The sequence below is a fragment of the Pristiophorus japonicus genome, chromosome 4 (genome assembly GCF_044704955.1).
Source record: "Pristiophorus japonicus isolate sPriJap1 chromosome 4, sPriJap1.hap1, whole genome shotgun sequence".
NCBI lineage: Eukaryota > Metazoa > Chordata > Chondrichthyes > Pristiophoridae > Pristiophorus > Pristiophorus japonicus.
Window position 1 is genome coordinate 127,589,795 of NC_091980.1, and position 27,088 is coordinate 127,616,882.

Sequence of the window (27,088 nt, forward strand, 5' to 3'; positions counted from 1 at the left end):
CAGACCAGATTGGTGGGATCCCTTCCCTGAAAGGCATCAGTGAACCAGCAACTTTTACGATCATTTTGTCTGGTGCCAGCCCAGATGTAACTAGATTTACTGAGCTGAATTTCACAACTTGACATATTGAGATTTGAACTTGCGACCTCCGGGTTGCTAGCCTTGTTCCATTCTATTATACCCATATCGACTGTCATTGTTACCCCTCACATTTCCCCGTGGAGGTTGCCTGCTCTTATACAACCCGCACAGGCTCTCTTCCTGCTTACTGCACAGTAACAAAGGGACCTACACTGTGAGCGCATAAATGAACTGAAAATAGCTTTCAGGATTACAGATTATAACCAGGTGTTACAACTCATTATAAACAGGCCAACAATGCATATCTCACATCAGAATAGTGCATTGCATGTAAAATCACTGCGATTCTCGGTGTCATTTTTAAAATAAAAACTCTTCATCATTTCCTTTACTTTTAGACACTGGCAACTCCAAAAAAGTGTAATGCTCAAATAAAGCCAGTTAATGCATTTGGAGTTGGGAACACTCTCTTTATATCAAAAAAGCTTCTATTAACCAAGCTTGAAGAAGCTAAATTTTCACATAAAACAGCAGCTTGGTTGTTTTGTTGAGGAAAATATAAAGTTTTGTTATATTTTAGCAGCTTATTTGCTATATAGAACTTCCTTGGGGACCAACACGCAATAGACCTGCAGGTAAATTTTTTTGTCTGTAAAGTTGGAGTATAATCAACAATGGGAGGAAGTAATGTCTGATTGGTTCTAACAGCCACCAGTCTCACCCTCCAATTAACCTCATTGATTCTTACAGCTTTCAGTCTTACCCTTCAATCCGTCTGATTGGTTTGGATAGGCTCAAAGCATGTCCTCCCAACTAATTTGATTGGTCTCACTCCTCCAGTGCCATCTTCAAACTGATCTAATTGGTTGATGCGAACAACTCCAATCCTAGTGAAAAAGACTACTGTTTCCCATGAAGTGCTGACAAGTTGACACTGGGGTCAAAACTTGTATGTGCAATTGTAATCTTACCCACTGTCCACACTCAAAAACAGAGGTAACTGGACAGCAATCTGAAACAGCAACCTTGGCCAATCCCTACTCCAGGCAACACACACCAATTGCAGTGTTCTTCATCATCACCCGAGCTCCCATCAGACCAATTCAGCTCAGACCACCGATCAAAACCGAATCCTTCTTGATACCCATATCGTACTATACCAGATAGTGTGTTTATTCATTTGCCTATCTATAATACTTGATAATATATGCTCTAGTCTCAACAAAATTACAGATAAAACTGGTTGATGTTATCACTGAAATAATATAGTCAAGTGATTTCCAGTAGATTACAACAGACAATAATGAACAGATCACAGTTATTCCAAGATACATTTCATTGAGGGTTCTAATGAAGCTAGGGAGAAGGTCTCTTTATGGTAATGGGTGGGGAGGTGGTGGTTGGAACTGAATCAATCTTCTGTGGTAAAATTGGTAAACAGTTACCTAAGCCAGACAAGTCTATAATACTCCAGCTACTCCAGGGTACTGTTGATGGTTGATTAGCCTGTCTTGCATATTGATGGGAGATGGAGGGTAGATCTATCATATGAACATTGGGAACAGGAGTAGGCTATTCAGCCCCTTGAAACTTCTCTGTCATTCAATCAGATCATGGCTGATCGGCACCTCAACTCCATTTACCCGCCTTTGCTTTTTCCGTGCCATTCATCTCCAGATAACCCTGCAAGCTAATGACCTAACAAATAGGATAGCCTTAGATGGCCAATCAATTGGAAACTTACCTGTGCTCTGTGCTAGTCACCTGCATGGTTTCATGGGGTTTTTGGGGAGAGGGGTGGTGAAGCTCGCTCAGTAAGTCCGCTAATAAGTTCTCACTTCTGTCATACGCCCAGACAACCAAAAGAAAATAGAAGGCATAACTTTCAAGAGCTGAGCTTAATGGTTTGATGCCATCCGGATCCCCGGGATGAGATTATTTGCACATTTATAACGTTAACATTTTGGCTGTATTCTTCAAAAATAAATCTTTGCAGGGCTATGGGGAAAATAGCAGGGGAGTGGGACTAATTGGATAGCTGTTTCAAAGAGCCGGCACAGACATGATTGGCTGAATGGCCTTCTTTAGTGTTGCAAGATTCTATGGCTGTGATATTTACGGGGCTGCGCATTCTATGATTCTTTCATGACATCGCCACTGAAATATTATACTTGTGACATTGTCCAGGAAATCCCCCGGAACTGATTGCGCTCTGCCGACGTTACATCACTTGCTTAACTTCACGTGCATAAAGGGAGTATTCGTTGCCCTTCCAGCGATGTAACGGAGCGGAGCGGGAGCAGCTCCGAGGAATTTCCCGGTGAATATTACTACGAAATTTTAGCGGTTTCATTTACAGTGACAGTTTATTTTTAGTAAAGGCCTACTGCACAGGACACTGTCAGGCTAGAAGATGAGGTAACCCAGGAGGTAGTGACCGGCTGGTGCCAAAATTAGCTTAAAATAAAATAATTTTCAAGAACATTTTAATAAGGATAAGATAGGGGAGAGGAAGAGACAATATAAAAAGGATCTGTCTGCCACCTCAGGGACCCAGGATTTATGTGGGTTGATGGTACCATGGCTAATTCAAGCTCACAATGCATTACTGCTGTATTCTGCTGTTCTGGGACATTGGAACCGGTTCTGGGGGAGGTGGGACCAGTACAAACAGGACGGACTGCACCTGGGCAGGACCGAAACCAATGTCCAAGGGGGAGTGTTTGCTAGTGCTGTTGGGGAAGGGTTAAACTAATATGGCAGGGGGATGGGAACCTATGCAGGGAGACAGAGGGAAGTAAAATTGGAGGAAGAAGCAAAAGATAGAAAGAAGAAAAGTAAAAGTGGAGGGACGAGAAACCCAAGGCAAAAATCAAAAAGGGCCACATCACAGCAAAATTCTAAAGGGACAAAGTGTGTTAAAAAGACAAGCCTGAAGGCTCTGTGCCTCAATGCGAGGAATATTCATAATAAGGTTGACGAATTAACTGCACAGACAGCTATTAACGAATATGATGTAATTGGGATTACGGAGACATGGCTCCAGGGTGACCAAGGCTGGGAACTCAACATCCAGGGGTATTTAACATTTAGAAAGGATAGACGGAAAAGAAAAGGAGGTGGGGTAGCGTTGCTGGTTAAAGAGGAAATTAACGCAATAGTAAGGAAGGACATTAGCTTGGATGATGTTGAATCTGTATGGGTAGAGCTGCGGAATACCAAAGGGCAGAAAACGCTTGTGAGAGTTGTGTACAGACCACCAAACAGTAATAGTGAGGTTGGGGACAGCATCAAACAAGAAATTAGGGATGCGTGCAATAAAGGTACAGCAGTTATCATGGGCGACTTTAATCTACATATAGATTGGGCTAACTAAACTGGTAGCAATACAGTGGAGGAGGATTTCCTGGAGTGTATTAGGGATGGTTTTCTTGACCAATATGTCGAGGAACCAACTAGAGGGCTGGCCATCTTAGACTGGGTGATGTGTAATGAGAAAGGACTAATTAGCAATCTTGTGCGAGGCGCCTTGGGGAAGAGTGACCATAATATGGTAGAATTCTTTATTAAGATGGAGAGTGACACAGTTCATTCAGAGACTAGGGTCCTGAACTTAAGGAAGGTAACTTTGATGGTATGAGACGTGAATTGGCTAGAATAGACTGGCGAATGATATTTAAAGGGTTGACGGTGGATAGGCAATGGCAAGCATTTAAAGATCACATGGATGAACTTCAACAATTGTACATCCCTGTCTAGAGTAAAAACAAAATGGGGAAGATGGCTCAACCGTGGCTAACAAGGGAACTTAGGGATAGTGTTAAATCCAAGGAAGAGGCATATAAATTGGCCAGAAAAAGCAGCAAACATGAGGACTGGCAGAAATTTAGAATTCAGCAGTGGAGGTCAAAGGGTTTAATTAGGAGGGGCAAAATAAAGTATGAGAGGAAGCTGCCGGGAACATAAAAACTGATTGCAAAAGCTTTTATAGATATGTGAAGAGAAAAAGATTAATGAAGACAAACGTAGGTCCCTTGCAGCAAGAATCAGGTGAATTTATAATGGGGAACAAAGAAATGGCAGACTAATTGAACAAATACTTTGGTTCTGTCTTCACGAAGGAAAACACATATAACCTTCCGGAAATACTAGGGGACCGAGGGTCTAGCGCGAAGGAAGAATTGAAGGAAATCTTTATTAGTCAGGAAATTGTGTTAGGAAAATTGATGGGATTGAAGGCCAATAAATCCCCAGGGCATGATAGTCTGTATCACAGAGTACTTAAGGAAGTGGCCCTTGAAACAGTGGATGCATTTGTGATCATTTTTCAACTCTCGATCAGTTCCTATGGACTGGAGGGTAGCTAATGTAACACCACTTTTTAAAAAAGGAGGGAGAGAGAAAACGGGGAATTACAGTTAGCCTGGCATCAGTAGTGAGGAAAATGTTGGAATCAATTATTAAAGATGAAATAGCAGTGCATTTGGAAAACAGTGACAGGATCGGTCCAAGTCAGCATGGATTTGTGAAAGGGAAATCGTGCTTGACAAATCTTCTACAATTTTTTGAGGATGGACAAGTAGCGTGGACAAGGGAGAACCAGTGGATATGGTGTATTTGGACTTTCAAAAGGCTTTTGACAAGGTCCCACACAAGAGATTATGGGGCAAATTTAAAGCACATGTTATTGGGGGTAATGTATTGACGTGGATAGAGAACTGGTTGGCAGACAAGAAGCAGAGAGTAGGGATAAACGGGTCCTTCTCAAAATGGCAGGCAGTGGCTAGTGGGGTGCTGCAGGGCTCAGTGCTGGGATCCCAGCTATTTATAATATACATCAATGATTTAGATGAAGGAATTGAGTTTAATACCTCCAAGTTTGCACTAAGCTGGGTGGCAGTTTGAGCGGTGAGGAAAATACTAAGAGGCTGCAGGGTGACTTGGATAAGTTAGGTGAGTGGGCAAATGCATAGCAGATGCAGTATAATGTGGATAAATGTGAGGTTATCCACTTTGGTGGCAAAAACATAAAGGCAGAATATTATCTGAATGGCGGTAGATTAGGAAAAGGGGAGGTGCAACGAGACCTGGGTGTCATGATACATCAGTCATTGAAAGTTGGCATGCAGGTACAGCAGGCAGTGAAGAAGACAAATGGCATGTTGGCCTTCATAGCTAGGGGATTTGAGTATTGGAGCAGTGAGGTCTTAATGCAGTTGTACAGGGTCTTGGTGAGGCCTCACCTGGAATATTGTGTTCAGTTTTGGTCTCCTAATCTGAGGAAGGACGTTCATGCTATTGAGGGAGTGCAGCGAAGGCTCACGAGACTGATTCCTGGGATGGCGGAACTGACATATGAGGAGAGACTGGATCGACTGGGCCTGTATTCACTGGAGTTTACAAGAATGAGAGGGGATCTCATAGAAACATATAAAATTCTGATGGGACTGGACAGGTTAGATGCAGGAAGAATGTTACCGATGTTGGGGAAGTCCAGAATCAGGGGTCACAGTCTAAGGATAAGGGGTAAAGCCATTTAGGACTGAGATGAGGAGAAACTTCTTCACTCAGAGAGTTGTTAACCTGTGGAATTTTCTACCGCAGAGAGTTGTTGATGCCAGTTCGTTAGATATATTCAAGAGGGAGTTAGATATGGCCCTGACAGCTAAAGGGATCAAGGGGTATGGAGAGAAAGCAGGAAAGGGGTACTGAGGTGAATGATCAGCCATAATCTTATTGAATGTTGGTGCAGGCTTGAAGAGCCAAATTGCCTACTCCTGCACCTATTTACTATGTTTCTATGTTTCTAACGCAGTATTATAAGGGTATTAATTACATAGAAATTACAGTACAAAAACAGGGCATTCGGCCTGTTGCCTCTACCAGTGTTAATGCTCCACATGAGCCTCCTCCCACCTTATTTCATCTAACCCCATCAGCATATCCTTCTATTCCTTAAATACATCTATGCTTTTTGTCTCAACTATATGTGGCCACATGTTCCACATTCTAACCACTCTCTGGGCAGAGAAGTTTCTACTGAATTCCTTACTTGATTTATAAGTAACTATCTTATATGTATGGCTTCTAATTTTGGATTCCCCACAAGTGGTTAAGTGCCCAGTTTGTCAAACATCTTATGATTGGAGGCGAGTTTGGTCTATGTTTCCTTTCCAAGTGGCTTGGGATGTTCAGACTTGTCTACTCTGAAGTCACAGTGGAGCAGTTCCAGGAAGGAAGTCCGAGGGCCACCATAAATACGCACAAAGTTCAGGGAACATACAGGATGAAGTTTATCTAATACACACATAATGACATTGTAAAGGGCTCACTGTTTAATGTGATTTCTGTAGTTGGTGAGTGGATAAAAGCAGGAATCATTTTCAAAGTACAATAAAAGTCAAACTGCTGAATAATCACACCGTCTCATACCCTATCATTCATGGCTGGGCAACTGAGAGTCCGCTACAGAACTGGCTTCCTCCTCATTCTCAACCAAGTTTCAAATGAAACTTGCCCTACAAATGCTCTTCAGACACAAGGGGACAATATAATCTCCAGCTGTAAATAGATACTGTTGTTTTACTCGACTTCCTGCCAGTGCTATCTGCTCAAAGTGGGACCCCAGCAAACAGCTGGGACAGGTGGTTGCTCCAAGGAGAATGAGCCTGTCTATTTGTTTTACGCATGTTTGTGTGTGTGTGTGAGTGAGTGAGTGAGTGAACACTAAGCATGATACCTGAAGTATAAATCGTTTGTTTAAAAATACTTTTTGCCCTTAAAATCCAACAAAGAAAAATCTCCTACCTCTAAACTGAATCTCACTTGCTCTGCTTGTGGGAAGTGCCACACTATGCTCAGGAGAGATTAAAGGATAATTGAGTCCTAGAGATATCTGGTTCCAATTTAGACTCCCCTTGAACTGCAGATCTGTGAAGAGGAGAGAATATTGCCTAATATCCTTGTTACCATCATCTAGGACATTAGATTTGTGCCATGATTTCCCACATGACAAGTTCCCTATCTCAGCTGTGCCTTCAAGGGAAGGAATCTAATAAAGGCTTGGCACTTCCCATCAGAGAAAGTGAGTGGGGAATATTGGGAAGAAGCCAGCCCAGGCCAGTATGAAATCTGACAGTCTGAATCGAAGTATTTAAGAACAAAAGAACATAAGAAATAGGAACAGGAGTAGACCATATGGCCCCATGAGCCTGCTCCACCATTCAATAAGATCATGGCTGTTCTGATCATGGACTCAGCTCCACTTCCCCGCCCGCTCCCCATTACTCCTTATCCCCTTATCGTTTAAGAAACTGTCTATTTCTGTCTTAAATTTATTCAATGACCTAACTTCCACGGCTCTCTGAGGCAGCGAATTCCACAGAATTACAACCCTCTGAGAGAAGCAATTTCTCCTCATCTCTGTTTTAAATGGGCGGCCCTTTATTCTAAGATCATGCTCTCTAGTTCTAGTCTCTCCTATCAGTGGAAACATCCTCTCTGCATTCCACCTTGTCAAGCCCCTTCATAATCTTATACGTTTCGATAAGGTCACCTCTCATTCTTCTGAATTTCAATGAGTAGAGGCCCAAACTACTCAACCTTTCCTCATAAGTCAACCCCCTCATCTCCGGAATCAACCTAGTGAACCTTCTCTGAACTGCCTCCAAAGCAAGTATATCCTTTGTGTACTCTGCTGTGGAGGTGATTGCACAGCTCATTGTAGTGTATTTGCTTCATGGATTCTTTGCTTATGAATTCATAGCAACACATTGCTATTAAGAACTAGTTGGTTTATTAACAAAGATTCAATAATAAAATTACACATTACCAGTTCATCCACTAGGCTCACAACTACATACCTCATCATGGATGACCTAGAGCCAACTGACTGGGGTTTTATTGAGTCTTGTGAACATCACGTGACTGGCTAAGCTGCTCACAATGCAACATCTCCACAAACCTGTGAGCATCCTCACAGGTGTATATATTACACACATAAAGCACACATAATGGAATGGAGACAAAAGCAGGGGTTAAAAAGTAGTCAAGGAAATATAATAAATGGAAAGGAACAATTTGCTCGCATGGCCATCTCATAACTTCCCCAAACTCCCTACCTCTAATTCCTGTCAGATGGAGCATACCATCAATAATGAGCTGGAAACTGGTCACCTAGCTTTCATTGTGGTAGCACTCTCACCTCTGAGTCAAAAGGTTGTGGGTTCAAGTCGCATGTCAGAGACTAGGCTGACACTCCATTGCAGTACTGAGGGAGTGCTGCACTGTCGGAGTTGCCATCATTTGGATTAAACCGAGGCCCTGACTACCCTCTCAGGTGAATGGAAAAGATCTGATGGGTCTATTTTGAAGAACAGCATGGGACTTCATCTTGGCGTCCTGGCCAATATTTATCCCTCGCTCAACATGACAAAAAGAGACCATCTGGTCATTGTCACATTGCTGTTTGTGGGACCTTGCTGTGCGCAAATAGGCTGCTGCATTTCTTACATTGCAACATGACTACATTTCAAAAGTACTTTATTAGTTGTAACGTGCTTTGGGACGTCCTGAGGTCGTGAAAGGCGCAAGAGAAATGCAGGTCTTTCTTTCTTATTGTTGCATTTGGGAATGGTATTCAATGAGAAAATTACTCTAAAGAGGGTTAAAAATATATATTTTTGATGGGCCACAACTAGATAGATATAGTAAATATATGCCTATTAAATGAACAACCCATTGAAGTGCCTTCCACTCATTTCTATTGAGTTTAATCTACTAAGGGTTGAGTAACACTGACTGCCACTCGACTGTTTGGCCATGCAGTCTGCACACAGGCACAAGCAACAGATTCAGAGATATCCCCAATGATCCCAGCTCTTCATTTCAATCATTCTTCTTAACCTTTAATTTAAATTGGATGCTTTACCATCTCATTTGGGACTTTCATTGGGGTGTAGCCAATGAAAATGTTACACAATTAAATTTACACTGGCACGAATCTATATTTAGGAAGAGGCTGCACCCCGGGTAGCATTAGCCTAGATTTCTGTCATCACAATAGTATTTTCCTTTTGTTTAAATTCTAAAATGCCCCATGTTCAATTCTCGCTCTGTGCTGAACTAGCTCATTTTAGCCAAGGTAGCTCTTGGTCATGTACAATTAGCCTCAGTTCCTTTCAGCTAAAGTGGAAGAAAAAAAATCAGCCAGGGTTCCTGATCACGATCCAGTGATCCCAGTGCTCATATGTGAGTGATGGATGAGGACCAGATCGTTCATGATTGCGATTCACTTTACAGCCGAAAGATCTCCTGGCACTCACTGCCTTGGCTCATCATAGGCAGTCCCTCGGAATTGAGGAAGACTTGCTGCCACTCTAAAAATGAGTTCTTAGGTGGCTGAATAGTCCAATACGAGAACCACAGTCCCTGTCACAGATGGGACAGACTCACTTCCTTGGCTCACACATGATGAATGGTCACATAGGCAAGGTACAAGAGGACTGTCATTGGGCCAATGCCTTTGAAGTCAATGGAGAGCAATATTGGGTGGGGCAAAAAATAGCATTCCACCCGATCCCATGGTATGCCGCCCAACCATTTAGGTTAACATTACCCCAGCAGCAGCTACTGACATAGACTTTGGGCAAAGATGGTGTGGTTGTCCAGAAGAAACCCAAACACTAACTCAAGCTGCTCCTACATAGAACCCAGTGCCCCAGTTAATGGACCACTGCAGGCCATGGACTGGAGGGTGAGCTCTTCATCCCATCAGTTGGGGAAAGATGTGTACTGCAATAATGTACAAGTTGGAAGGAAAGAATAGATTTGTCAACCTTGGCAACATCAGCACAGAAACAAGCAATTCGGCCCAACAGGTCAATGTTGATGTTTATGCTCCACACGAGCCTCCTCCCACCCCTCTTCCTCTCACCCTATCAGCAGAACCTTTTATTCCTTTCTCACTCATGTATTTATCAAGCATTCCCTTAAATGACTTTATGCTATTCACCTCGTCTACTCCTTGTGGTAGCAAGTTCCACATTCTCACCACTCTCTGCATGAAGGCGTTTCTCTTAAATTCCCTATTGGATTTATTAGTGACTTTCTTATACTTATGGCCCCTAGTTTTGGTCTCCCTCACAAATGGAAACATCTACTCTGTGACCGTTTCACAAACTTAAAGACCTCTATCAGGTCACCCCTCAGCCTTCTCTTTTCGAGAGAAAAAAATAAGCCCCGATCCTGTTCCAGCTTTTCTGATAGTTATAACCTCAGAAGTTTATGAAACAGTTTGATAGGATGGACACAGAGAAGATATCGGACTATTGTCTTCCCCATGTTTACACTATGTAAGGAAATTATGCAGATCTTCAGAAAACCAGGGAACCCAAAACAACCCAAGGGCCTACACAATGGCTACAGGAGGCCAACGCAATCAACACCCACTCAAACCTTGAGTAGGTTAACATCAGTGGAAAAACCCTCAATAATCTAAAACTGCTGCATTTTTCAAAATCACAAACCCCACCAATGGGAAGAATCGATTTCAGCAGGAGAGGCTTACTGGATAATCTGGCTATAAAAAGGGGTTTCTGACGTAGTGTGGGTGGGTTCCCTGCCCTCGTCATCCAACAACCAGCAAGACTCTCGACACTGAAGGAAAACCAGTGTCCGAAGATACCGAAGATAGAAGAAACAAACCACTAGACTGCAGAAGGCACAGTAGTGAGTATAACCTCTGGTCCCCAGAACTCCCAACTCAGTTAGGCCAAGAAAGGTGGGAGGTTGGGCATTGTACTTGTGTAAAGATTTTCGTTGTGTCCGTTTAGTGGGATTTAGGGGGATTGTTTTGTTGGTGTATTGTTGTTTATTGAGATACACCTTGTCAAATAAATTAGAAGCCTAAGTTCCTCTTGGAATCACCTTGTCTCAGTTCTATTGTATTACATATCCTGATCGTGAGTCTTATGTCAGAACATTGTAAGGAAAGCTAGGAACGCCTCGAAAATGCTCAACTGTGTGTCACAGGCTAGGGAAGAAGGGGTTAGGAGTGTTTGACACTCACAGGTGCCTCACAGGCTAGGCATAAGCTGTGGGGACGCACGAGTCTCAAAACCCCCTTCATAAGCTGTGGACACAGTCTCTCCAGGGGTGTTCTTGCAGCACTCAGGGTATCTCACAAGCCAGGTATAAGCTGTGAGGACAGAAGCCCAGAGAGAGACACCCAAGGCACAACAATACTCCTTGAAAACCCCTTACAGAACATGGTGACCGCGGCAGGACATAAGCAAACAGGAGATGTTAATATAACAGATGAGGTGATAAGAGACGAAACTAAACTGGAGGAGAGAATTTCCTCATACATTTTTGGCAAGGTGAACCTCACCAAACCTTGGGTACAAGCCCTCACTCAGGCAGAGCGCCCAGTGGATGCTGCTGCTCAGTGGACAGCAGGGAAGGACCACAACCGTAGGGTGGAAAAGGCCATCTGGCTTATCTGCTTCACCCGCCAAGTCCGAAAGCTCGACCAGCGGGTGAAGGACTTGGAACAGAGTCTTCAGAAATCAGAGGAGCTCTCTGCTATCCGGGCTGCGGTTGGGGACAACCTGCTGGCCGAATTAGCTGAGGAGCAGCAAAGGAACCAGCAGTTGGAGGAGACCTTCCGAAATAGCCGGGACTATCTTCAGTGTCAGGTCACTGAGGCCAAGGGTAGTGAGGGGTCCCACCGGGAACAGAGCTCTCGGTACACCCAGAAAATTTGGGAACTAGAGAATAAATTAAAAGATGTACAGGCAGCCTATAAAGTGGCCAGTAGCAGTGAGTTTGCAGATCACGGTCCCTGCCAGGAGAGGATTAAAACTCTCACCCACGCTCTATCCCAGGCAAAGGGGATGGTCGCCCTGATAGGATCCGGAGGGTCCACAGGGGACAAAGGAGAGTATTGGGGGGTAGAGGAGAATCCAAAGGCAAGAGACGCCCGACCACCTCCTGAGGCACCGGTAGTTTGTCCGCTGGGATACCAGGAGGAGCGGGGCACGCAGGTAGTAGCATACCCAGGGCTGGGGGCAGGACCAATGTGTCCCGCTCGGCAGCAGGGATGTGAGGCTCCAGCTGAGGGTCAGTTAAAGGTTGGCTCAGGTGACCAGGCACTGTCTGCTGCACCGAGTATAGTGGGACAGCCGGAGGTAGAGGGACCAGCGCAGAAAGATCCTGAACAAGGGCGGATGTTCCCGGTCAGACAGCGCAAGTACGGTCTCCACAGGCAGGTGGCCAAGGTCGGGGAGCGCTGGAGAGCGACTTTATTATTCCCCATGGAGTTCAATCACTCGGGGCCATGATGGCCCATTTGGCCAAACTCACTCGCAGTGGGGACCCATCTATACACTTCATGGAGGTGATGCAGGCAGGGGAAATTAATGGGTGCGACAAGGAAGAGACAGCCAAGCTGCTGCTCTTCTCTCTGGACAGCAAATTGTACCAGACCCTACCGGCAGAATGCCGGAGGGGACAGCGTACAATTACTGAGGTCCAGAGGGCCGTCCTTGAGGCTATGGGCTTCGATGACGGCAGTCCTTTCGAACGGGTCGAAAGGACAAGGCAGCTTGCAGGGAAAACCCCGCAGGCGTTTGCGGACAGGCTGTAGGTGGTATACCACGCAGCCTGTGGGGAGCTCCTCGACCGGGCGAATCTTTCCGCGGTACAGACTGGCCACTGGCTGAGGATGCTGGTGGCAAACTGCTTGCCGGGCGGCTCAAGGCTAGGGCATAACTGTGGTTCGATTTCTGGGACCCCAACCTCACCGAGGAAGCAGTGGTCAGGCAACTGGCACTGGTCCAACGGTATGGAGGAGGGAAGGAGGAGAAAACCTCCAAAGGTCGGGTAAATGAAGTAAAACCCAACTCGATTCCCAAGAGGGAATGGCACCAGGAGGGTGGCCGCTCGATTGATAAGGAGGGAGTGTGCTACGGGTGCGGGAAAGCTGGGCATTTTAAAAGGGATTGCAGAAGCCCAATAAAGAGATATGGGGGGAGAAGTTTTTTAGGAGCCGCCCAGAGTGGGGGAAGTGGAGCGAGCTCCTCACCATCCCTTGATGAGATAGTAGCTGCAGTGAGGACAGCACTGGAGGGGACTGGGAAGGTAGCCACGGCAACAGGCAGGGAAGCACCAGCAACCCTGCCAGTACAGAGGCCGTGACGAGCCCAGACCCAGCCTGCATACCTGTGCCCACTAGAATACGACTCCTGGGGACGACCCTGGGTCAAGATGGAGGTTGAGGGTGTATTGGGTACTGACCTTTTGGACACTGGTGCTTCCAGCACGATAGTCCATTCGGAGGACCCCGCAACCTCACCTCTATCAAACGGGGTGCCGTATCAACTAGTTGGGTTCACAGGTAATGAGAAGGCTGGGTTTTTCTCAGTCCCGCTCGCAATTCGTTTAGGAGCACTCCAAACACAATGGAAGTGCGTCCTGATGAACTGGGAGCAGGTGGGAAAAGGGATCTTGGGGGCTGATTTCATCATCGCTCGCCAGATCCTAGTAGACTTGAGGAATCACCGTCTATAGGGCACAGTGGGCACGAGAGCAGAGGGGGAAGTCATGGTTATTGATAAGAAACAGGGAAAAGGGACTCTGTGTACAATGAAGCCAAAAGGGGGTTACGACCTGGAGGTTCTGGTTGGTAACACCCCGGCCGAGTACCGGGCCTATGTGCAAGCAAATCTTGCAGCATTTGCCACCCATAAACACGATTGTGGGAGAGTCACAGGAGTGGAGGTTAGAATAGATGGGGATCCCATGTCCCGCCCGCAAAAGCAGTATGGCCTTCCCCGAGAGGCAGAAGCAGACATGGAGACAGCTTTAAGCTCGCTTGTCGAGCAGGGTGTTTTGAGACCCATAGCCACCCATGTCAACTCCCCACTTTGGCCGGTTAGGAAACCGGACAATTCTTGGAGGGCTACGGTGCATTATAGGGTGCTCAATAAAAACATCCCAGCTTGTGCTCCCACAGTAGCGGCGGTTGCGGATCTGATAGGGGAAATCCCTGCATCCGCAACCACGTTCACAGTGTTGGACATATCCAACGGGTTCTGATCTATCCCTGTACGGAGGGAAGACCAGTACAAGTTTGCCTTCACCTTCCGGGAACAGCAGCATACATGGAGCTGCCTCCCACAGGGCTTTCATAATAGTCCCAGCATCTTTCACCAATGCATGGCGAACTGCTTAAAAGGCTTCAGCCAACCACACCAGCTGGTCCAGTATGTGGACGACCTGTTGTTGTTCACAGACAGCAGTGAAGAACATGGTCCACTGCTGGCCGAACTGCTGGTCTTACTGAAGGAAGGGGGTTTTAAAGTTAACCCCAAGAAAGCCCAGATAGGTCTAGGAGAGGTAAAATTCCTGGGCCTGACGATAAGGGCAGGAGAAAGGGCCATTGATGAGGCTAGAAGAAAGGCAGTGCAGGAACTCCCTGTCCCTAGGGATGTGTCAGGGGTAAGGTCTTTCCTGGGAATCACTGGCTACTGTAGGGACTTCATCGAGGACTATGCAGCCACTGCCGCCCCTCTGCTCAGACTCCTACATAAGGGGGTTGAGTGGGAATGGGACGAGGGCTGTGAGGCAGCAGTTGTCCGTCTTAAGAGAGACCTGCAGGTAGCACCAGCCCTAGGGGCAATTGATGGGGGGGAGGAATTCTTCCTGGAGGTGGCAGCCAGTGGCGACAGCTTAAGTGCAGTGTTGCTCCAGGGGCGAAACGGTCAGCTGAGACCAGTAGTGTACTCCTCCAGGGTCCTCACGGAGGTAGAAAAGGGATGCTCCAATTGTGAGAGGCACTTGCTTGCCACCCACTGGGCAGTAAAGAGAGCTCAGATCTTTACCGGAATATCCCCCATTACACTCCTCACCCATCATACCCCGACGCAGATGCTGTTGGACGGGAGGATTAAGGATGGGACAGTGAGCAGTGCTAGAATCACTCGCTGGACCCTCCTCCTCTCCCAAATGACTTTAAAGGTCAAGGGCCTCTGCAAGCCCAGGCTCGCAGCAAATTTAATCTATCCAGGGTAGCCGCACAGATGCTCTGTGGAGGGGGTATGGGATATCAACTTTGGATTTCGGGCAGGGATACACCCCACAGGCCACGAGATCTACGTTGATGGCTCCAGTTCAGTGTCCGCGGGTACAAGACTCACGGGCTGCGGAGTTTGGGATCCCAAGGCAGGAATTGCCTTGGCTCTTAAACTCCCATGCACCCTGAGCGCCCAGCAGGCGGAACTCTCGGCAGTGATGTATGTGGTCACACACCCCGAGGAATTCCCTACCCCATACACGATTTGCTCGGACAGCATGTTCACTTGCAATTCATGTACAGAGTATCTGGTGATTTGGTCACGCCGGGGGTACATCTCTGCGGATGGGAAGCCCCTTGTGACCAAACCCCTGCTAGAAAAGATTGTGGCTGCAGTGGGAGAAACCGGGGATGTATATATCCATAAGTAAAGGCCCACTCCAAATCTGAGCCACGGGGGGAAGGTAACCAGCAGGCAGACCTGCTGGCAAGGGAAGGTGCTTGTACAGGTCGCCCATGGGACCCATACGAGGCAGGCAGGATAGCAGCAGCAAGAAGCAAACCAGGGACACAAGGGAGCGTAGGGGCGGCTGCGGCTCCAGACCTTAAAGTAGTCCAGATACAGGATCCGATCCTGAAGGCTGCCTTGGCTGCTATCAAAAAGGGGGAAAAGGCGGAGGGCCCATACAGTGCTGCAGATATTGCTGTCCGGGAAGGCATGTTGTTTAAAGGGGACAAATGGGTAGTGCCGCCACAACACCGGAAGGAATTCCTTCAGCTGGCCCATGAGGGTCCAGGTGCGGGACACCCTGGGCCGGAATCTACCTGGCAACGGGTAGAAAAGGCAGGGTGGTGGCCAGGCCTCCGGGAAGACATCCACAACTTCTGTGCGGGCTGTCTGGTTTGCGCTGCAAACAACCCAGACCCTCAGAAAAGGAAGGTGTCTATGGGACACGTCAGGCGGGTAGAGGGACCATGGCAGTCAATCCAGATTGACTACATCGGACCCCTACCGGCCGCCCAGGGAGGTTATAAATGCTGCCTCGTCCTGGTGGATGTGTTTTCCAAGTGGGTGGAAGCCTTCCCTTGCCGAACAGCTACCGCATTGGGGACTGCAAAAATCCTGGTGAGGGAGGTGTTCTCTCGGTGGGGTCTACCTCAAATCATGGAGTCCGACCGGGGAAGCCACTTCACCGGCCAGGTGATGCAGGCCACCCTAAAGGTGCTGGGGATAAGAGCCAAATGGCATGTCGCCTACAACCCTCAGTCCTTAGGCTCCGTAGAACACCTGAACCGGGCCCTAAAGGAAAGGCTGCACAAGGAGACGGGAGACTCACCGAACAAGTGGGTGGAGATCTTACCGTTGGTCCTCATGGGAATCCGGGCCAGTCAGTCAAAGAACACAGGGTACTCACCCCATCAGCTGATGACGGGCCGGATCATGAGAACCCCAGTGCATGTGTTGGCGCCGATTCTCACCGAAGGGCAGCTTCGAGAGGTGAACCGGGACAGCTTCGTCAGGAATCTGTTTGAACAGCTTCAACAGATCCACTGGCAGGCGGCCAAAAACATGGGTAAACAGCACCGTGCCAATCGGCTGCTGCTGGAACCCCGCAGTCACCATGATTGGGAGGTGGGCAACCAGGTGATGGTGAGAAGCTTCGCCCGGGTCGGGGTATTTGAACCACTGTATATGGGACCATACAGCATAGTCGACAAGGCTAGCCCTATGGTCTATGCGGTTCAATTGCCTCGCCGGGTGAAGTGGTATCGCATTAATCAGTGTAAATTGTTTGACCCCAAAAGAGGTAAAAAAACAGAGGGGACGAGCAAGGGAAGGGAATCAGGCACTGGGGGAAAAACAGGCCCCGGTGGATTTGGAGGCTCCGGATGAGGCAGTGGGCCCCGAAGCTCTACAGCCAGGGCTGGTTCACTGCTCCTGTAAGGCTATCCCACCACTGGGTAGAGGTTCCCAGCCCACTAACAGAAGTAGGGAGAAAGGCTCTACCATTAGCAAGGTCCAAGGGGAAGCTGAACCTCCCATAGTGGATCAGCTGGGGCTAGCCCAAGAGGTGGAGGAGATAGCATTGCAGCCCATAACGTGGGACTCTGCGCCGACAGTAAGGAGGAGTAACAGAGTGCCACAGACCATGGTCCCCTGTTTACTTAGCTTCCCGCCCCAGACCGAGAAGGCGAAAGACAACAGAGAGGGTGCTCTGTTGTGCTAGCAAGGTTCTCCCACCGATTATCCGGGGCTCGGGAGGGCCTTGGGGGGCAGCACAAGACTCATTAAGGGGGACTATACGAGCCCCTCAGCGGAGGGCATCCTGGTCCCCAGGGTACGGTCAGCCGAGTGATCAACAATGCCTGTACAGTGACAGGGTGTAGCCTGGCCACCCGGGGACAGGTGGCAGTGTATATATTTTCCCTTCCTGTTTTGTTACTTTGTGTTGTGAGTATATATGTTTAGGTAAGGCAGTGACTGTTGGGTACAGCATTTTTGTGTTTGGAACATGTTACGCGGGCCGAGCCTGGAGAGGTCTCTCAAGGCAAGGCCATGTTCTTCTTGCCTTTCAGATGTCAACATCTCCCTACTGGATGTTAGTGATGCTGGTATCGCAAAGGATCTGCACCGGGCACCGAGGGGACACCGAGGACTCCCTGGTTTTTGGATGCACCGGGGGCAGAGTGCCGACAGTGACCACAGGAGAAGGGACTCCGGCGGCAGATGGCCGGGTCACCTAATCCCACAAGGGGAGATGGCCTGGGTGGTTGGGATCGAACTCCACCAAGTACTCCAACCATAAGGACTTTACCTACGGAGAGGCCTCCATCCCCTGCCCGGAGATCACTGTGGCCACTTCCAGAGTGAGAGTGACAGAAGGCAGGAAGGTATGCCTAACTTGCCAAGGGGACATACCTCTGGAACGGTGGTGGTGGCTCAGAAAGCTCAAGAGGGACGTGGGAGACCGACACTCGGACTGGGAACGTCTGGATAATAATACCTACCGAACCATCATGGGGTCATCTGGCGGGGTAACGGTGTGCTGGGAGAAATGGTGGGCGTACAACCAAGGAATTTATTTGTGTATGTGGGGATCCACTCGCGTGTGTTCAGAGGGGGTCTCCATTGCTTTTTATAGGTGGTGGCAGGATGTCGGGGATGGGGTGGTATGGGATCGCAGCGGGAAGGCGTGTGTGACCCCCAATCCCCGGGTACCAGTAAACGCTACCGAACTTGTAGTTCGGGAAAGAAAACCCCCACCCACGGCCAAGCCCACCGTCCCACACGAGTGCCCGACAACAACCAGAGAGCCGGGGAATGGTTTAGTGTTGGTCCCTACCGAGAAACTATTTTATCAGGGGGTACACTACGCAGTGGCATCAGTGGTGTTAAATCTGACAGAAGTCCGCCTACCTATGTGGTGTCCCCAGGAAACCGAGCTGTTATACCAGGCTCTGCTGCGGGAGATGTTCCGGAAGTTCTATGAACTGGACTTCGGGGATGTCAAAGTGACAGACTTGTATAAACAGTGGGATAGGGCCGAACTGGGCAGGCAGAGGCGTGGCACTTTAAATGACATTTTTACGGGGTTTAACACCGGGGTGTCCGCCATAAACAGTTTGGATAACATGCAGCTGGCCCTCCAGATAAATGGGTTAAAGATTCAGCTGCGCAAAATCCTGGGGGACGAGAATATCGTAGTGGGATCCACGCTCCACGAAGAGGTGGCAATGACAGTTCACTTAAAGGAGATTATCTCTCAATTGGCTGTAAATGCCTTGATTCGGGAGGATAGAAACGCCTCCGATCAAGCCGCCCAAAATGAGGTGTGCGTGCTCTATGGGGCCTGGTTGCTGGGAGAGGGACGGAGTAACCTCGAGGATCTGAGACAGGGATGGGTCCCCTCGTTGATCAGCAACCAGCACTTAGCAGCACTGCACCCTTATGATAATGTTTTGAGTCCTTGCCAACTTCGTGTAGCGTCGGAAGCCGACCCGGTACCGGTGGACTGTGGAAAGTCAAATCATACCATCATGGGTGTAGTGGTTAGGATGCCCGTGATGGGGGCATCCCCACAACCAGCACCCCTGTACCGAGTGGAGAATGTGGGAGTCATTCATGGAGGGGTGCTTGTTCGATTCCAAGAGGTCCCACCTTATGTCACAATGTGGGAGCACACTGTGATAGGTACAGACCTCTCGGGTTGTCGGAACAGTGAAGCACAGGTAATCCTGTGCCCCCAGCACTTGAACGCTTTTGCAAGGCCACAATGCGGGTTCAGCACTGCTGGGGCAGAGCCTATCAATTGCACAATGGAGGTAATGGCCCCTAACCACATGCCTCCACAGGTAGCATATTTAGGCGGTGGGACATATTGTGTCACCACAAGTGCCCAACGGTATGAACACAATACCGTACAGCAGCTTTTGCTTTAAACCCAGGGCAGAGGTTCAAGTGGCACACACCAGAATCACACCCATCCCTGAACCTTCCACGATTCACCTCACGGTACAAAACAACCTCAGCCATCTACAACAATATGTCGCCCAGTTTGGCTATCCCATTGCCCCACTACCTGAGAAACTTACAGCCCTCCTCCAGGCAGTGGATTTGTCTCAAAAACATTGTTACACCATGGAGCAGAAAACTGAAATTCTAGCAGGGGAGATTGCCCAGATTAAACCCCCAGCATGGTGGGATTTGGGAATACGGGCAGACATACCTGCATGGATCTAGATGGGATCGCATGCCTTAGTAATCGGCCAACTCCTGATTGTAGCTTATCTGCTAGTTACAAGCTGTAAGCTCAGGAGAAAAAGAAAAAGAAAGCAGTTCCTCAGGCTACTACACAGCCAGGAGAGCCGTTGCTAAACACTCAAGGCGTGTAAACAAAGCTTGACCACGACACTTAGGTGGCTTTGTTATTCCCAAGGATGACTGTGTTTTCATACATGGTCCCTGGGGAGTTTGCAGGGCAGGTTTCTTTGTTTTACGGTTAAGACTGAAATGAGACTCAATGCACAATTGCTGCTGTAACCTTAAGTACATATATGTATATTGTAACCGGTTGGATTCTGTGTTTTGTACCGCGTTAAAAGGAATTATGATATATATCGACGGGATCAGTTTAGAGTTAAACTGGGGAAAGTTGGGCAATTTGGGAGACCTAGGGTTTTCTCACCACCCTGAACTTTGACACACTCGAGTAGTGTCTGACTGTGTCAGATGGGGGATTATGTAGGGGAGGACGAAAACCCCTCATTTTACCCAGAAGGAAAAGGGCTGTGGGATCAGTCTGTGCTGTGAATTGAAACGGATAAAGTTTGACCGTGGCAGAGCAGTGATTGGACAGGGGAGGACACCGGAGGGCCAATGGTGAGACAGAGTTAGCCCGGAGCATGGGGCTTTCAAGCCAATGGGAGAGCACTTGCTCAAACTGTGGGACTGACTCACAGCCATTATCGGACTATTGTCTTCCCCATGTTTACACTATGGAAGGAAATTATGCAGATCTTCAGAAAACTAGGGAACCCAAAACAAACCAAGGACCTACACAATGGCTACAGGATGCTAACCCAACTAACACCTACTCAAACCTTGAGTAGGTTAGAAAAACTGAATTGAAGGAAAATTATGCAGACCTTTAGAAACCAGGGAACCCAAAACAACCCAAGGGCCTACACAATGGTTACAGGAGGCCAACGCAATCAACACCCATTCAAACCTTGAGTAGGTTAACATCAGTGGAAAAAACCCTCAATAATCTAAAACTGCTGCATTTTTCAAAATCACAAAGCCCACCAATGGGAAGAATCGATTTCAGCAGGAGAGGCGGACTGGATAATCTGGCTATAAAAAGGGGTTTCTGACGTAGTGCGGGTGGGTTCCCTGCCCTTGTCAAACAAACAACCAGCAAGACTCTCGACACTGAAGGAAAACCAGTGTCCGAAGACACCGAAGATAGAAGAAACAAACCACTAGACTGCAGAAGGCACAGTAGTGAGTTTAACCTCTGATTCCCAGAACTCCCAACTCAGTTAGGCCAGGAAAGGTGGGAGGTTGGGCATTGTACTGCTAAACTTGTGTAAAGATTTTCGTTGTGTCCGTTTAGTGGGATTTAGGGGGATTGTTTTGTTGGTGTATTGCTGTTTGTTGAGATACACCTTGTCAAATAAATTAGACGCCTAAGTTTCTCTTGGAATCACCTTGTCTCAGTTCTATTGTATTACATCTCCTGATCGTGAGTCTTATGTCAGAACATTGTAAGGGAAGCTAGGAGCGCCTCGAAAACGCTCAACTGTGTGTCACAGGCTAGGGAAGAAGGGGTTAGGAGTGTTTGACACTCACAGGTGCCTCACAGGCTAGGCATAAGCTGTGGGGACGCACGAGTCTCAAAACCCCCTTCATAAGCTGTGGACACAGTCTCTCCAGGGGTGCTCTTGCAGCACTCAGGGTACCTCACAGGCCAGGCATAAGCTGTGAGGACAGAAGCCCAGAGAGAGACACCCAAGGCACAACAACACTCCCTGAAAACCCCTTACAGAATGTGGAAATTGCTATCACAAAGAGTAGATGAGGTGAATAGCATAAATTAATTTAAACGGATGCTAGATAAGTACATGAGTGAGAAAGGAATAAAAGGTATCATCCTTGCTGATGCTGAAAACTCATACAAACTCTCAGTCACCACATGAGCTAATGTTTTCACACCATAACACACAGAATTAAGTGTGGGGGAGGGGACGAGAGAGGAAACATGCTTGTATTTAAAAAAAATTAGCACTGGCTTACATCTTACTCAACTCAAAAATTGGGCCATTTGGTTCCAAAATGTGGACAGCTGCCCAACCCAAAAAAAGAGGCCTGGTTTGAACCAACACACACAAGAGCAGAAATCAGCTATTAAAAAGATATTAGTGAAGGAACAGTGCAGGCACACTTTCTCATTACTAAAACTGCGCATAATTGCTCAGCAGATCCGCTGCAATGATCCGCATGCTCGTCCTTGCAGAGTCTGGAGGGTGAAGAGTTATGAATGCATCCATTAACAAATCTCTGATAAGCTCCATTTAGACAATTACTTGAATACATTACCAGTTGGAAGCTGATGTTGAGGTCATTTCAGTATAAAGACAAAGAGGGGTGGGAGGCGAGGGAAAGAGAGAACCTTGCCAAACTTCAGACACCAGCGCAAAGAACGTACCCGTTCAACCCGCCGTCTCTAAACTGCACAGGCACCATGGTAGTAATCACAGGGCAACTTGTGGCAGAACACACATGCAATGGCATATAGTGCGTGACTGGCAAATACTGGATGGGCAGCCAATGGCTCAGTTGTAGAGTGCGACCCAGCAAGTTGCCAGGTCCCATCCCTGCTCTGTGTTGGAACTGCAGTGCCCTCTACTGCTTCGGTGTGAGTGTGCGATCGCCCAGTGTCCAATGGAGCCACCGTTCTTTCGAAAAGTCCACATAAGTCAGATACTTTACAATTGGGCAACAATAAATGAGCTGTCATTTTTATGATTCACAATTTGTAATTAATAAAATGCGACAATGATAATGACAAATTCATACCATTCCAAGCAGATATTTTCCTTAATTATTGCACTGTTATTTTGACTGTATTCTTCATCTGTTTTTAAGTCGATTTTTTAATGATTTTTCTCACCTCATCTCGTGATGGCACCAACTCTTGCCCAGTTACACCAAAGTATCTCACACAAGTTACAAGTCTTCATCTCTATCCTTAGAGAGTTTTGGTTGGCAGCCTATCAGCTGGCACAGAGCAGGAAGACCTGTACTTTTCGCCGGGATTATACATTCTATACCTGACCTGGGAGTGCTTTATCATAGAATCATGCAAATTTACTTCATGGAAGGAGGTCACTTGACCCATTGTATCTGTGCCGGCCGACAAAGTGCTATCTAGCCTAATCCCACTTTCCAGCTCTTAGTCCATAGCACTGTAGGTTATGGCACTTCAAGTGCTTTTCCCTCAAATCCCCTCTAAACCTCTTACCAATTATTTAAAAATGCTCTCTGGTTGTTGACCTCTCTGCTAAGGGAAATAGGTCCTTCCTATCCATTCTATCTAGGCCCCTCATAATTTTATACACCTCAATTAGGTCTCCCCTCAGCCTCCACTGTTCCAAAGAAAAAAAACCCCAGCCTATCCAATCTTTTTACATCATTAAAATTCTCCAGTCCAGGCAACATCCTCGTAAATCTCCTCTGTACCCTCTCTAGTGCAAGCGCATCTTTCCTGTAATATGGTGATCAGAACTGCACGCAGTAGTCCAGCTGAGGTCTAACTGGTGTTTTATACAGTTCAAGCGTAATCTCATTGCTCTTGTATTCTATGCCCTGGCTCAAAAGGCAAGTATCCCGTATACCTTCTTAACCACCTTATCTACCTGTCCTGCTACCTTCAAGGATCTGTAGACATGCACTGCAAGGTCCCCCTATTCCTCTACACTTCTCAGTGTCCAACCATTTAATTTGTATTCCCTTGCCTTGTTAACCCTCCGAAAATGCATTTCCTCACACTTCTCCGGATTGAATTCCATTTGCCGCTGTTCTGCCCACCTGACCAGTCTACTGATATCTTCCTGCAGTCCGCAGCGTTCTTCTTCATTTTCAACCACACTGCTAATTATTGTATCATCTGCAAACTTCTTAAACATACTCCCTACATTCAAGTCTAAATCATTGATATATACCACAAAAAGCAAGGGACCCAGCACTGAGCTTTGCGGAAACCCACTGGAAACAGCCTTATAGTCACAAATACACCCATTGACCATTACCCTTTGCTTCCTGTCTCTGAGCCAATTTTGGATCCAATTTAACACTATGGGCATTCACTTTCATGACCAGTGTGCTATGTAGGACCTTATCAAAAGCTTTTCTAAAATCCATATACACTACATCAAATGCACTACCCTCATTGACCCTCTTGGTTACTTCCACAAAAGATTCAATCAAGCTGGTCAGACACAACCTTCCCTTAACAAATCCATGCTGACTGTCCTTGATTAATCTGTGTCTTTCTAAATGAAGATTTATCCTGTAACTCAGAATTTTTTTCAATAATTTTCCCACCACCGAGGGAAGGCTGACTGGCCTGTAATTATTCGGTCTATCCTTTTCTCCCTTTTTAAATAATGGTACAACATTCGTAGTTCTTCAGTCTGCTGATGCTAACACTGGATGTGCAATATAAAAAAAAGTTTTCCAGTCCCCAATACTGAAATCCCTCACTTTGATGAACACAACTGACCATGCCCGCATGCAGCATGACTTGGACATCCAGGCTTGGGGTGATAAGTTGCAAGTAACATTCACACCACACACGTGCTGGGCAATGACCATCTCCAACAAGAGAGGGTCAAACCACCTCCCATTGACATTCAATGGCATTACCATCACTAAATCCCCCATCATCAACATCTTGGGGGTCATCATTGACCAGAAACTCAACCGTAGCAGATACATAAATGCCATCAATACTAGAGCAGGTCAGGAGCTGGGTTTCCTGCAGCGAGTGACTCACCTCCTGACTCCACAAAACCTCTGCACCATCTACAAGGCACAAGTCAAGAGTGTGAATATTTTCCACTTGCCTGGACAGGTGCAGCTGCAACAACACTCAAGAAGCTGAACACTAACCAGAGCAAAGCAGCCCATTGATCGACAGTCCATCCACCATTTAAACATTCACTTCCTCCACCACCAGTGCATCGCAGCTGCAGTGTGTACCATCTACAAGATGCACTGAAGCAACTCGCCAAGGCTTCTTCGACAGCATCTCCCAAACCCATGACCTCTACCACCTATAACGACAAGGGGGAAACATCACCTCCAAGTTTCCCTCCAATTCACACACCATCCTGACTTGGACATATATCGGCATTTCTATATTGTTGCTAGGTCAAAATCCTGGAACTCTCGACCTAACAGCACCTTCATCACACGGACTGCAGCAATTCAAGAAGGCGGCCCACCACCACATTCTCAAGGGCAACTAAGAATGGGCAATAAATTCTGGCCTTGTTAGTGATGCACACAACCTGAATAATTTTTTTTTAATCACCAGCAATAGAGTAAGAGATCCCAGCACCCCTCCTCTACCTCCACCCCCCACACCCCGCCCACCCACCCCACCACACACCCCCTGCACCCCCCACCCTCCCACCCCACCCTGCCACTCCCCCACCCACCCCCATACCCCACCCCCCACACCCACCCACCCACCCCGCCACCCACCCCCACGCACCCCCCACCCTGCCACTCTCCCACCCCACCCTGCCACCCCCCCACCCTGTCAACCCCCCACCCCACCCTGCCACCCCCCACCCAGCTCCACCCCCACCCACCATCCCCCCACCCTGCCACTCCCCCACCCACCCCCACACCCCACACCCCCACCCTGCCACCCCCCCCACCCTTACCTTCCCCCCCACCCTGCCACCCCCACCACACAACCCCCGAAAAATGATTCCTTGCATTTGTTTACTTTTTATTCATTTATTCACAACAGAAATCTGTATTAAACAGACTAATTGATACTCTACTTAAATTTAATGGCTTAACTTACCTAACCTGTTGAACTCGGGACATCCTTTCAGATTGCCAGTACTGTAACTATGCATATATAATACATATATTTAAAATACAAACAGACAAACACACATGAAAGAAATAATTTGCATTTACCTAGCATCTTTCACAACCTCAGGATGTCCACAAACATACACTCAAACATGCACACACATATATACACACACACACACACATAGCCACACACAAACATACGCAGGCATATACACATACACACACACAAACATACACACAATACACATATGCACACCAGGGATATGTATATAATATTTTGTGCAGTAATTTTGCGTACAATCTTCACAAAAGCTAATTCATTTTCCACCTAATTCTGGCCAAGTTCTGAGATGATTAGGGGGGGGGGGGCGCGGTGTTCCCCATCCTTATTTGTGTGGTATAGTTCACTGGTCCCAATATATTATTCCCCTCCTCTCCCATACAGGATAGGTTTGTATTATTATGGGATGACACCCTGCCTCCTCAGACCCCCTTCTCCTCCTTTCAGCAGTCTGATGCTCTCAGTCCCTATGACTAACTGTTTCAATGATCTGCTCTCCCAGAAGGGAAAATCCAATTACATTACTTGATATCAATCACATTAGGGGAAGGAAACGAGAGAAACGTGAGAAGTGTAAAGCATTTTATCTTCCCTTCCCCCCAGCTCCGATTTAAACTAACTTTCTCTCCCTCTCTCTCTCTCTCTCTCTCAAACATGCCTGCACTCAACGGCCAGGCTCTTCAGTTCGATGCCAACATCCATATACAGTCAGTAAGAGACACGCCTCACCTCTGCCCGTTGTATCTGTACAGCAAGCCAGCGCCAGGCAGCAGAGCACTTGGGCGAGATGGGCTACGGGGCTGTGGACCGGTCCCAACCTCTGAGCCATCAGCCCTCCAGTGTCCGAGTCCGCAAACGATGCTCTCCCTTGCCAGCAACCCCCAGTACCCGATCCGCTTTTTTTTTATTTGTTCGGCGAGGGGTTGAGATCGTCCTGAGCATCGGGCAAGCGCTGCAGCTGAACAGCTCCCTGGGACCTCTCACAATGTGTGTGTGTGCGAGGCAAGTCTCTGCCCATTAAGTTAAAAGCTCTGTCTGGGCTAAATGCACATGATTCATCTCGATCCGATCGCCTGAAAGATTGTTCTTCTGTTTCCAGCCCTGCCTACTTGTGATTGGGCTTTTTGTCTCAGTCCTATTTAAATATATGATATTAGGACCACCCCCTTTTGTTTCAGGAGACATTCCTCCCACCCCATGTACGTGGTTGATATAGTTGAGCATTCCTTGTTAAATTTATATAAATTCGGATGTA

General features: G+C 47.4%; 1 protein-coding gene across 1 annotated transcript in view; it reads right to left on the reverse strand.

The window, feature by feature from the left end:
• The window catches only part of adam19b (ADAM metallopeptidase domain 19b), a 202,605-nt gene extending 175,796 nt beyond the window's left edge, over positions 1-26,809 (reverse strand). Inside the window, exon 1 of the mRNA XM_070878580.1 lies at positions 26,563-26,809. Coding sequence (XP_070734681.1) covers positions 26,563-26,662 — 100 coding nt within the window. The 5' untranslated portion in view covers positions 26,663-26,809. The remainder of the gene's footprint in view (positions 1-26,562) is intronic.
• Between the last annotated feature and the right edge of the window lie 279 nt (positions 26,810-27,088).